The sequence below is a fragment of the Colossoma macropomum genome, unplaced genomic scaffold (genome assembly GCF_904425465.1).
Source record: "Colossoma macropomum unplaced genomic scaffold, Colossoma_macropomum, whole genome shotgun sequence".
Lineage (NCBI taxonomy): Eukaryota > Metazoa > Chordata > Actinopteri > Characiformes > Serrasalmidae > Colossoma > Colossoma macropomum.
Genome location: NW_023494799.1, coordinates 22,505,389 through 22,519,579, shown reverse-complemented (window position 1 = coordinate 22,519,579; position 14,191 = coordinate 22,505,389). Strand labels below are relative to the sequence as shown.

At 38.7% G+C, this 14,191-nt stretch overlaps 1 protein-coding gene across 1 annotated transcript in view; it reads right to left on the bottom strand.

Moving 5' to 3' along the window:
* sh3gl3a (SH3-domain GRB2-like 3a) overlaps positions 1-14,191 on the bottom strand; it is a 58,481-nt gene that overhangs the window by 17,017 nt on the left and 27,273 nt on the right. The window contains exons 2-4 of the mRNA XM_036586459.1: positions 3,723-3,791; positions 2,469-2,541; positions 1,020-1,163 (exon numbers count right to left, since the gene is read on the bottom strand). Of these exons, the coding sequence (XP_036442352.1) occupies positions 1,020-1,163; positions 2,469-2,541; positions 3,723-3,791 (286 nt within the window). The remainder of the gene's footprint in view (positions 1-1,019; positions 1,164-2,468; positions 2,542-3,722; positions 3,792-14,191) is intronic.

Genomic DNA, 14,191 nt, shown 5'->3' with positions numbered 1-14,191 from the left:
CACTAGATGTCAGCACTGAGTCAGAGTTATAGAGTTTCACAGAGTTTTGTGCTGGTAAATGTGGACACCCAAACTACAGGAAGGCTGTTTTAGCCAATGGGTTTGCGTATGAGAGAGAGAGAGAGAGAGACGACGAGAGAGAGAGAGAGAGAGAGAGAGAGAGAGGGGATGTCAGTGAGAGTGTATACATGCTGCTCTGTGTGAGTGAAACAGACAAGACAATGATTTCAACATCACCACAAAGCAGGATATCCGTTGCTGCTGGCCTGCGGTTCTTGTTTACTGGAGAGTACATGTCTGCTGGGGCTGCACAATATATCGCCTGTATATCATTCTATTTACCGTCTTTTGTGGAAGCCACTGTCAATTAGGACCAGGCAATATGACAATAATTATGGTTACCGTGATAAATTATGTCACAATAACAACAACAATCGCAACAATGCCTCTCTGAGGGTATCAGGAAACTTGTCTGTACTTAAACACTTCCCACCTGAATGTCTGACTACAAAGAGAGTATAATTAGTCCTGAGTACCACTTTAAAATAAGAAAATGAGTTTGTTTATGGTTATTAGGTCATAAACACTTTAAGAATCATTAATAAGCAGTTATAACACATTAATAAAAGTGAGCTCTTATATCTGATGAATATGAGTATGTGTTAAAGCTGACAGGTTTATGGCTGACTAATGAAGATTAATTATGTGTAAATGCTTATTAATGATTTTAAGCTCTTTAGGCCCTAATTAATAACTAATAATTAATAAACTAATAATTAATAACAGTCAATAAACTCATTATTATGAACACTTTATAAGGGTAGTCCTACTTGAAAGTGGTATCAAGTCCTGTTTATTTGGTTTTTGTGCAGCAGCGTGTGAAACGTTGAATAAAAAATATGGTATTCAACATCTCATCGAGCGTTCAACAGTGTGTTTTAATTTTTTGCAATATAATGGCAAATGACAATCGCGATACGTAGTAAACTAATCACAATATAGTATTTTGTCCTCCATACCAAATGCGGAGTCGTCCCCGAGCTCCCGGCCGTATTTCAGCATGCAGTCCCCCAGAAGCCCCTCTGTCTGTGGGTAGCCTGTTGTCTTCACTTGCCCTCTGATCTTAGACATGGTATTCAGCATCCCCAGCTTGGCTCGCGATGCTGCAAAAGCGTCCAAACACAGTCGTGAGGCACAGAAGTCGGACACTTTAAAGTGATAGTTCATGACTAGCAAATGTTGCCAAATGACACCAAATGTAGTATCACTTCATTTTTCTGTGATAAGAAATTATTTTCCTTTGTTTTCTCGAGATGTTGAGTTATTTGTATCATTATCACAACACAAAGAACGCTCTTTTCTCAAGATCTTATGGAGTCCTGCTGGTGACATCCCATATAAATAAATATGATGTGTGGTTATGAGTTAGTAAGGCGCTGGAATGAGATAATTAAGTTGTGGCCACGACTTAGTAAGGCATGGGAATCAGATAATTAAGTTGTGGCCAAGGCTTAGTAAGGTGTGGGAACGAGATCCTAATGTATGGCCATGACTTAGTGAGGCATGGGAACGAGATGCTAATGCGTGGGAATCAGATAATTAAGTTGTGGCCACGACTTAGTAAGGCTTGGGAACAAGACAATTAAGTTGTGGCCTTGACTTAGTAAGGCATGGGAATGAGATCCTAACATGTGGCCACAACTTAGTAAGGTGTGGATACGAGATAATTAAACTGTGGCCATGACTTAGCAAGGCGTGGGAACGAGATCCTTATGCGTGGCCACAGCTTAGAAAGGTGTGGGAATGAGATAATTAAGCCTTGACCACAGATTAATAAGGCATAATCTTGTTCCCTTAACTTACTAAGTCATGGCCACAACTTAATTATTTCATTCCCATGCCTTATTCAGTCATGGCCATGCATTATTTTTATTTATATGGAATGTCACCAGCAGGGCTCCCTAAGATCTGTAGATATTTATGCCATTATCACAACATAACAAATGTTATCTTGATAAAACAACGTCAGTTATGTTGCGATAATATCTCAAGATCTCATGAAAACATTTATTTTGCAGTGATGATGACACAAATATCGCAAAACAAATGCAAATAATTGTTTTCACAGAAAAACAAACAAAAAAAGTGAACACATGGGGGTCTCCACTGCCAAGACGTAATGAGCTCTTTTAGTTTCGTACTGACGTTATGCGCTAACAAGTAATGAGCTAATATAATAAGCATCATGGAAACAAACAGTCACACACAGACCCACCACTGGAAACTGCAGCATAACACAAAACTTTAAAGAATATAAATTAGAAACTAGATTCCACGTGTGCTATTTCGAAGATTTAGTGTCTTCGATGTAATTCTAAAATATATAAATTTCTATATGTATTATATGACCTGACCTGTACGTAGCTTTTTTGAGAGGAATCTGTCTGTTTGTCTGTTTGTTCTCTTACCGGGGTTTGGCTGGAGGTATTCTGTGGTTTTGGTTAGAAGCTCAAAAACAGACTTGTTGGTGACATCAATTTTCTGTGAGGAAACAAAAGCATGTCAAGAGAAGAGGAAACAAAGAGAATTGGAAAATGGTGCAAACAGACTTGAAACAATGTGGTTGAATCAGGTCAAGAGAGCTTTACAGTACAGCACAGCTTCTGGAGGAACTGCTGCCTTTTTTTTTTTTCAGAAGACACATCAGTGGAACAAACAAAACAATTGTAGCACTACTGAAACTGTTTTGGTAGTGACAATTTTAGCTAATTTAAGCTAATAACTCTAGCCAGCACATGACTAGTAAACACAGCATTGAATGGCTCGCACATAAAATAAAAATATTTCTATTAAAACACATAAAAGTTTGCTTGAATGTAGAAATGTGTGTCTCGGTAGTGACAGCTCTTAATTTTACACACTGATGTTCAGACGCTTTCTAACACTAGCCCCATGGGTCCAGCACATACGGTGCTAAACGTATGAATTCTACACGGCTGAAGTCGCCTTTTTATCTGGCAACTTAGATTCGAATTTTCTGTTCTACCTTAAATGGAACAGCAGTTACAGTCTGGCACCTCAAATAACTGCTGCACCATTTAAGGTGGAACAGGAAATTCAAATAAGAAGCCAACTTTAGCCTAATCAAAGTCGTTTTTGCCATACATGTGCATATGTACCATCCCCCAACCCCTCCCCCCAGCAGACACTGCTGAAATTTTAAAAAATATTACACTTATTTACACTTCTGTACCATCTGGTCTATGGTTTGCTGTGTGATGGAAGGCCCCGAGACCTTGTGGTTGTCTGATGCTGACGACCAAGTCAGGTGGCTTCTCAACCAGGCCTAATCCGATTAGTGCCCATGCTAGGCTAATGCTAACCCTAAAACGTCCAGCCATTCCTTCATGTCCACTGCAAAGTGGGCTACTTCAGATGCAACAAACTAGAAAGCAGGAGCTGATCGAAGGTTTGCTGCATTTTCATTTTCATTTGAAACGTGACTGAAACGTCCCTGACTCAGACACTCAGCTAAACGGGATAATGTTAGCATGGTTTGCACATTGCGCCATCTACGCTTATTCATGGCGTGCTGGTATAACAGTTATGACTAAACTCAGCCCTGAGGAAGAATTTCAACCTGTACACTGCCCACTACTGCATACTGTTACACTGCCCACCCCTAGCAGTGAGATTAGTGATGAGCTAAAGGCAGTCCTTACCCGCTCCATCTCCATAAAGTCCTCATCTAGCTTCGTTCCTTCAGCACCACTTATCTTCTCACTCAATAACTGTGAGAGAGAGAGAGAGAGAGAGAGAGAGAGAGAAAGAGAGAGAGAAAATGAATATACAAATGAATTAGATGAGGGTTCTGGGGGGCGTACTGAAGGTTGTGCTGACCAGCATGAAATTGCATCATGCAGCTGTCCTCCATCATGTCCTCCAGAGAGAACCGCTCTACTCATCCACTCATCTACAAACCATGACTCTCATCACAGGGACTGCAGGCCTTCCTGCTCAATTCAGATCAATTTTTTTTATAATTTGCTTTTTCCAACAGACATCGATCCAAAGCAGCTTGTCCTGAAATGTGAGTACAACCTCCTAATGGGCCTCACTGAGAGACGCAGTGTCAGGAAGAACGCTCTAAAAGTATGATGAAGAACCACAGAGAGGAACCAAGACTCAAAAGGGAACCCATCGTCCTCTGGGCCGTGCCAGATAATGCTATTACGATACAACTAATAAGAATTAAGCTTAAAGAAAGACAGTAAACAGAGGCACTCGGATCAGACATTAGACTTTTAGATTAGAGGACAGATCTGTGATATATAAGCCAATGACTAATATTAGAAGTCTATTAAAGACTGTCAGAAAAAGACAGTCAGAAATAGATCAGGATAGCATGTGCCTGAATTACACATTATCCAGCACCCTTTTATCATCTCTTAGTCTAATAACTCCTTATTGGTTATTAATAAGTCAATTAATAATTAAAGTAAATGATCAAATTAGTGGCACCGCCATTCTCACTGCAGGTTTGTTGTGGCTGTTCATTAAAGGGCCTATATCTTACATTTTTCTTGTATTTCCTTTTTTCCTTGAGATGACATTTCTGTGAGTTTTTGTGGAAAAAATTAATTTCCACATGAATGTAATGAACCATTCCAAGAATGCTTTTAAATTAAACAGGTTGTTACTGTAACTTTAAGACTGATTTATGTAAATGAGCCCTGTTCTGACTGGCTGCCCTGAATTGTGTCTCACTTAAAAAGCAGTCCGCACAGAATCACTCCTTAAAACTTTAAGTCTGCGTGGGCGGGGCTAAACTGCTGTAGAGGGAATGAGCAGATATATGTAAACATGTAGGATTTTGTGACATCACAAAAACAACTAATTCATAAATGGCTGTTTCAGTAGCTTCCATGGGGATTGTACAATATCAAATTATTTTTTTTGTGTTTGCATTCTACATCAAAATCTTTGATTTCAAAAAGGTAAGGAAATACAGTTTTCAATGATATGGGCCCTTTAAAGTGTCAAGTGTCAAGAGTGAGAATGGCACGTGCATGTGACCTTTAAAAATCCACTATGACAGCTAGTGCTAGCGCTGAATGTGCAGCCGTTATGTCAGTGTGAGAATGTGTGAAGAGGTTGTGGTTACTGTTACCCTCCGTCACTCTTCAACTGTTAGAGAAAAACATCATTTCCAGACCGGTTTCAATAAGCATGAATCAGACCCTGTAAGAAGATTAACATTGTGAGCATAGCAGAACAAAATAAGGCTGGCACTGCTGCCAAGCAGGTCAGCGAAAGCAGATCTAGAACTTATTAGGCTTTAAAATCAAGATATTTTTACTTAAACTCCTTCACTGCACATAACACCAGCAGCAGTAACCCTGAGGGTGCAGGACTTCACTTAAAAGTCACATCTCCACAACTTTCCTCTTAAACTCAAAGATAGCTAAACAGTCAAGACATAAAAAACATAATAAACATGCTTTTGGCCATTTATGCAGAAATGTCCTTTAATTTGAGCAAGAAAATCAGTATTGTTCTGTTTTCTAAAGCAAGCACTGATACTGACTGCTTATTGGGTGGTTAGCTTTACTGTTACTGAGTGCTAACTGGTTAGCATCAGTGCTGAGTGCTGATTGTTTAACATTACTGCTACTGAGTGCTAATTGGTTAGAATTACTGCTAGTGAGTACTGATTGGTTAGCTTTACTGATACTGAGTGTTGGTTGTTTAGCATTACTGCTACTGAGTGCTGGTTTGTTAGCATTACTGCTACTGATTGGTTAGCATTACTGTTACTGAGTGCTGATTGGTGAGCATTACAGCTACTGAGTACTGATTGGTTAGCATTACTGCTACTAAGTGCTAATTGGTTGGCATTACTACTATGGAGTGCTGCTTAATTAGTATTAGTGTTACTGAGTGCTGATTGATTAGCATTACTGCTACTGAGTGCTAATCGGTTAGTAGTACTGCTACTGAGTGCTGATTCATTGGCAAGCTATTTAGCGTATCTTTTCATTTTTTAACCAGTGCCCTCTTCTCTATGATGTCTCTGTTATAACCCAGTTAATGTTATTTAAAACTGGACAAAGCTACAGGCGTCAAGATGCTGCTTTTGTTTTTATCTCGTACTATTGTCCATTGTTTTAGACGACAGCATTTCATACAGCATCAGAAATCACACAAGCAAGTCTATTACTGAACAACTCTGCACAGTTTGAGGCAAGTGTGATGATTTAGTCATGCAATTATCATAATGCCACATTAGCCTTGTAGCTCCAGTGTGAAACTAATGAGGCAAATTTTGACCACATCTGGGGTAAGGCGAACATTTAAATTAGTTCCTTGAACTTCAGGCATTTAAGGGGTCAGTGAGATGCTCAGCTAATCTGGAGTGATTAGCCAGATTTCTCTTAATCAGATTCTTTCAATCTGAGTAGGCCCGCTGTTTTTTAGCTTTAGCACCTCTGAGGGTATTTCCAGTCTCAGCACATATGACTAAACACATCCGTTGGCCAATGGTGTTGTATGTGATTGTGATCCAACTAATAATGGTTGCAGTCACAAAGCAAAACGCTAACCAGTAACAGAGCTTATTAGCAATTAGCATTGTGCACACTGCATGGCTAGATCATCACATAAACCACATGGAGTTGTTAAGTTGACTTGTGGTTTCTGACACTGTATGACTCACTGTTACCTATAAACATGAACAAAAGTACGGACAAAATTTAAGGTACAAGATGGCTGCTACTGTTTTTAGTAATGAAACATACTTTTGTCCTTATTTATAGATAACAGTGTGGTATATAATGTCATAAGACACCCCAAAGAAATACATTTAGAGTAAGAATAAAAAAATTATTTTTTTTGCCAAACTACTGCTTTAAATAAAACAATGTCTGCATAATTTAATATCTGAGATGTAAACAGAGTCATAATATGTGGTATTCCTCTGTAAGGACCACTATGTCTATGGATGTGTTACAAGTATTTCAATGAGCTGGTCTGCTATTCCTTGTATAAACACAATAGCACATCAAGGCAATGATTCATTCTATTCTTTTCTGTATACAGCCCAGTTTTGTCCGTGTTTTTTCACACCCGTAATAAACTGGATCACAGACTCACATAAAGAGCCAAGACTGAGGTGTGAAGACTAGTTACACCAGGCATGTGTATGTAACGTCACCTACAATATGGTGAGACTGGAAATACCCACAGTGATGCTAAACCTAAAGAACAGCAGGCCTACTTAGATCGAAAGTAGCTGATTAAGAGAAATGTGGCCTTTTACCCCGGTGTTGTCACTGAGCACGAAAATATCTGGTTGAACAGAAGACATGTTTGGTGTCAAGTTTTTCACTGGAGCTACAAAGCTAATCAGGGATGTGAATACACTCTTGAATCCATACAGCCTTGAGTAGAGGTGTAACAACTCACAAAATTCAAACTTCACTTCGATATCATATGCAGATGTCTCAAATCGCTGCACTGTTCGATACAGAAAAAACTGCCTTAAAATGTGCCTCATGCTAATATGATAATATTCCCATTTTCAGTGTATTAGAGCGTTTAACATTACCTAACAAACTAGCCACACCATGCTAGTCACAATAGATTGATACAATAGAATAAGCTAAAATTTGATACAATGATACTCATTGTTACCTTAACCCTTTACAAAGAAATCAAAAATACTTCAGATCAGCAGAACAAGGATGAAGTGGCTCGAAAAGATATTCAAATGTAATGATGTGTCTCTACAAACAAAGACCAGAATTGTCCAGGCTGTGCCCAGATAACCAAACTGAAGCAAACTGAAGATGGGTGGAGATCAGAGGAATCATGAACAAGCCATTAAGAACTCTCAAGACCCAAACAGAAGAGAGGGCACTCTGGAGAAACACTGACACATCTAACTTTTTTACTCAGGGCATGCAATATTTAGAACTTGGCAAACCTGCTCTCTAATAAAGAAAAACATCTTAACACAGCAGAGGAGCAGGCTCAAGCTCACAAAATCAGATTTCTTCACCAGACAACTCCTTGAATCTCTGTGTTCAAGGGTCAGTGGGGCGCTCTGCTAATGTAGAGGAGCCATCGGCCAGATTTCTCTTAATCAGCTGCTTTCAGTCTCTGTAGGCCTGCTGTTTTTCAGGTTTAGCATCTCTGTTTATTTCCAGTCTTTATAAACTGTACACATGACTCCACACATGCTTAGTGTTAGGCCTGTCACAAGTATTACATAATCGCCTGATCACAATTATTTGAGCTGACTGCACTTATTTTCCACAGCTGTTAGCAAAGATCGTAGACATTTCACAGTTACAACATACACAGCGAGAAATGGGTGTGTGTCTCCATTCATTTGGCTGAAGCAAATACATGCAAATAAAAGAAAGCAGAAAATACACTGAATTGAGACGTGATGGTCAACGAAAGTTCTAAATTCTGACTTAGAATTAAAATTGAAGGGCAGATATGAGTAATATTTGTTTATTTGATGTTTGTTAATAACACCTTTAGAGGGCGGCAGCGACTGACATTTGTTTATTTGATGTTTGTTAATGACGCCTTTAGATGGCAGCGGTGAGTGACGTTTGTTTATTTGAACGCACAGTTACAGTTGCACACAATAAACAAAAAAAGACAAATTGCTAATCACAATTATTTATATGGCAATTAATCATCAAATAAAATGTATGACCCTACTTGGTGTAACTAGTCTTTACACCTCGACACTGGCTTACAAAAATGGCTACTGAGCTTGCAGTCACATAGCAGTACATTAACAGGTAATGGTAGCTTATACCACACCAATTAGCATTGTGATAGCTGCCTTGCTAAAATCACACTCACTTCAAACCGTGTGGGTTGTTTAGTAACCTCTAACAGACTTGTTTATGTGGTTTCTGACACTGTTAACTATAAACATGAGCTAAAGTACATGGCTAAAAAAAGTACCATCTTGAAGCCTGAATTACTTCTTTACTTTTGTCCATTTTGGCACATCAGTGTCCACTAATTGTTAACTACATTACGTTCCAGTGCACCAAAAAGCAGATACCAAACCAAACATGGCATCTTGGCTGATGGACTACCTTTGGGATGAGGGCTAAAAATCAAATCACATTTATTGTCACATCAAATTAACACACACACACACACACACACACACACACACACACACATTTTCCAAGCTGCTTATCCTTCTGGGTCGCGGGGGGGAGCTGGAGCCTATCCCAGTGGTTCACATATTTTTGTGTGTGTATGTATGCATATATATATATATATATATATATATATATATATATATATATGTTGCATATTTAAGTATTACTAAGGAGGCTATGCACCTAGTATTTTTACCACCATATATTGTATATTAAGTACTCACTGCTGTCAGAACTCACTGCTGTCAGAACAAACCCTGTCTGTTCATCATGAAATATACCTAGTAAAGGCCAACAGGCTTCTTAAAATTATGGGAAAAACTGAAAAACAGCAAAAATGGAGATATACACACATTAGACTCTACATATATACACATATGCACAATATACACGTAAGTATGCACACACTATTGCTATATATCTACACCTGCTTTATATATATATATATATATATATATATATATATATATATATATATATATATATATATATATATATACATACATATATATATATACACACACACACACACAGACATATATATATATATATATGTGTGTGTGCAGGTACAGATTTGCTAGACAGAAGTTATAGTAAGATCAGAGTGCGTGTGTGCGTTTTTCTTCATGCAATTTTTTAAGACTGTTTTGCTTCCTGATACCTCTTTCTTTTTCTTTCTTTCTCTCTCTCGTTTTCTGATTTCAACTCTCCATAACAAGTGCAGGCTGAGGTTACACTGACGCCCACACATAATGCATTAAACACCCACAACTTGTGCTACTAATTTCAAGCATGTGAGGAGTGTGATGGGTTTTTAAAACACACTGCCATTAAAATTAAAGAGTCTGCTTATTTGGTGACCTCAACATGACTCAATGTTTAAAATGAACCTACATTAAGCCTACTGCCTTACGTAACAGACGCTTCCCCTCATACTGAGGCATGTAGATTCTAGTTTAAAATGAATCTCCATGTATCAGTGATGTTGACGAGGATTTATTCGTCATTTCTGGTCCGTGGGAACGAAATGCAAGAGCAATAAAGGAAGCAGCAGTTAAACAGGAGAAGGAAATGAGACCACAATGAATCTACCAGTGGTGGCTCATTGAACTGCGACGGATTTGAGGAGTGTTAACCACGTCCAGTTCTGTGTCGTTTTCCAAAGATATACATTATATGCCCAGACAGCCCTTGTAATAGGTGAATTCAGCTACTTTAAAGGTGCATAGCTTGTATAATCTCCATAGAAAAGCACTGACCAACTGAATGCGATGCACTGGAGCAGCTGCATGAGCCAACATGCCCAACGACAAGGGTGGGCAAGAGGGGTATAAATTGAGCAATGGGCTGCGGAGCAGTGGAACTGTGTTCTCTGGAGTGATGGAGCTCCATCCAGTACCTTTGGGATGAGCTGAATATATCAAAATCACAGTTTAAGACAATTTTCAAATCGCAAGAGCTGCAATTTTTTTTAAATTATAGCCTACACTCTTAAAAACGTTCTTCAAGGTTCTTGAAAAATATTGTCTTTACTAAAGAACCATCATTCTATATAGAATCATGCACAATTAATGACCCGTTTGCATGCTTAAAAGTTCTTTCCATGGTGAAATGGTTCTTTAGATTGATGGAGAACGCTGTATATGGTTCGATATAGCACCAACAAGCATTCTGCTATTGTTACGATGTCAAGCTTGTAACAATATAAGAACATTTTGGTGCTATCTACAACAACATTCTCCATCAATCTAAAGAACCATTTCACCATGCAAAGAACTTTCAAATGCAAATGGGTCATTGAGTGTTCATAGTTCTACATAGAACCATTGTCTTTACTAAAGAACCCTTGAAATACCTTCTTTTTTAAGTGTGTGCATTAGCAAAACTGTTGTGTTGAGTTTTAAGAGGGGAAATTGAACCTAATACGCTTATGAAATGCCTGTAGATGAGTTAGACCAATCAGAGGCAACCAAACCTCCATGTGTTGTGACATCACAACCACAACTGACTGGGTTTGGCACACTACGTTCAGGGCTCAAGCCTCAAGCCAAAAGAGGTGGATATTCTGGTCTTCTTGGCCAAAATAAATCAGGCCTGAATCTCAATTTATAAAAAACAGCAATTTAATTTGCAGTCACAATATTAGTTGAAAAAATCAGACTTTCCGCCAAATCGTTTAACCCTACCTTTGGGATGAGTTGAAGTGATCGAGAACTGACCATTCAACAGAAGTACCTTACCTCACTAATGTTCAATCAAATCCTCACAGCAATGTTCCAACATCTAGGCCCAATCCCATTTCTTCTTTTTACCCCTACCTCTTGCTTTCGAGTGTCTCATTGCCCCTTGGAACTGAGTTTCAAGGGGTAGTGGTTGAAATCTTCCCTATAAAATGGGACCCTCAAATAAAAAGAACATTACTTCATTAACAGTCTACTAGTGGTGCTCTATAGGCGAGCCTCCCAGTCTGCAGTGACAGAAAAGGAGGGTAAAGTTCAGCAACCTCACTGCTGGGCTTTAGTTATGTTTAGGGCATCATATGCCTTCAAGGAGGGGGGACAATTATTTATTATCCCCCACCCTTAATTCTTTATTGATATGAAGCTGAAGTCAGCTATTCACCAGCTTCTTGTTCGACTTTTCTTGTTCCACCTTAAATGGAGCAGCAGTTACAATCTGGCGCTTTAGATGTCAATACTGCTGGACTATTTAGGGTGGAACAGGAAATTTAGCTAGCTACTGAGACATCAGCAGACTACTAGCAATTTTTAATGATTTTTATGAAAAAAAGACCATAATACACTGAAACGACATTAAACTAAGATAATACAGTGGTTATTGTAAATTTTAACAGAGAAAATTCTCACATTTATGAGTTTCTTTGGTCGCTTGTGCAGTCATTTTGCCGTTTTTTCTTTTTTTTCCCTCATTACCCTCAGCCCCAACACTTCGCCCTACCCCTCCAACTCAACAAAAATTGGGACACCCTACTCCTAGACATGAACACGCATAACAGAGGGCTAAGGGCTAAGTGGTAGGGGCGAGGGGTGAAAGATGGGATTGGGCCGTAGTGTAAAGCCTTCCCAGAAAAGTGGAGGCTGTTACTGCAGCAAAGGGGGACAAACTCACTATTAAAACCCTTAATTTCAGAAGAAACTCTACAAACAGACAGATCATATAGAAAGAACCACTCATGGCAAGCACTGATGAGACTAAAACATCTGCTTTATAAACTCTCTTAAACTGAGCTTGTTTGGGAAGTGACATCTCACCCAAACAAAGTGCAAAAATTAACACGCTCAATTAGCAGCGCGCATGGAGCCACCGTGTGAAACGGAGGCTAAGAATAAACCAAGTGCTGAAGCATCTAACAAAGTAACACTGCGCTGCCTCGATCTGACAACCAGCATCTACAAAGCAGAGACGTCACTCTGCACAGACGTCACTCTTTAGGCTATCACCTCAGAAAATAGACAGGCCACATGACCCGAAAGAAGAATCTAGAACTCTTTTAGAGTCAGTGGCAGCAGCAGGATGAGGCTCAGAGAAGAACAGAATAGAACCAAATAGAACAGAAAAGAGTTAAGCAGGACGGAACAGAACAAAATACAAACAAAAAGAACAGGGAACAGAATAGTACACTTAAAAAAGATGATTCTTCAAGGGTTCTTTAGTAAAGAAATTAGTTCTGTAAAAACTATGAACACTCAAAGAAGCCTTTGCATGATTAAAAGTTTCTTTGCATCATGAAAGCGTTTTCAGATTGATAAAGAATGTGCTGTATATGGTTCTATATAGAACCTTTTTGAAAAAGGTTCTATATAGCACCCAAAAGTGTTCTTCTATTGTTACAATGTTAAGCTTGTAATAATAGAAATAGCCTTTTGGGTGCTATATAGAACTCTTGCATGATTAAAAGGTTCTTTGCATCATGAAAGTGTTCTTCAAAATGCGCTGTAGATGTTCTTCTATTGTTACAAGCACACTCTAAGAAATAAAGTACGAAACTGTCACTGGGGTGGGACCCCTCTTGTCACTGGGGTTGTACCCTCAACGGCACATCTCAGCACCTTTAGTCAGGAAACATAACTGTACCATAATCTACTGAAATTATATTTTCTAAGTTGTATTGACTCCACACACCCCGTCTCGTCTCCAGGCTTTTTATTTTATTGCTCTATTTTAAAACATTAGGTTATGAAAAGGTACAAATATGTACTTTTCACCTGGAGAAACTTAGTTAAGGTACACAGTTGGACCTTTGTACACTGTTGTACCTTTGAGGGAACATTTACATTGTTTGTCCCCTGAGTTATGAAAAATGCACCTGGACAGAACCTTTATTTCTAACAGTGCATGATGTTCAATGCTAATGATTCTGTCCTAACATGACAGAAACACAATAATGTTGGGATGCTTGTGATGTTTCTAATCAATCTGTCAGCACAAACCTGAACATGCATGACAGAAAAGCTCTAGTCGGAATTCTTCTTACAGCCTACATGAATAACTTACACTAATCATTTCAGTGTTTTCAGTGTTTATTGGGCTCAGATTCCAACAATAACAACTGGGCTTTTTCATGCAGTGATCCGTCACTCGAGAAACTGCGCTTTCTTGAGAGATTTACGCTCGTAACATTCCAGCTCTCGCCATACTTTCAGTTTCACTCAGCTGTAGTTACAGCAGTTACTGCACTTTGTCCCAGAAGCACCTCAGAGACATTTAATGGGGCATATCAAGCATGTTCTGTGACTCAGATAAAACAGTAATAAAAGACACCTGCAACTGGACATTTCAGCCGTACTCTCAAATACAGCGGTCATGCGAAAAACAAGGTAGAAAAGAATAGAAAATGAATAGAAAATGAGCACAAAACAGACAGAAATAAGCAGAACTAAGAAAGGAAAGAATGCAAACTTTATCTTTTGTCTCACATCATAAACAATACATAAAATATCCAAAATCAGTGCATAATACATAATTTATACACC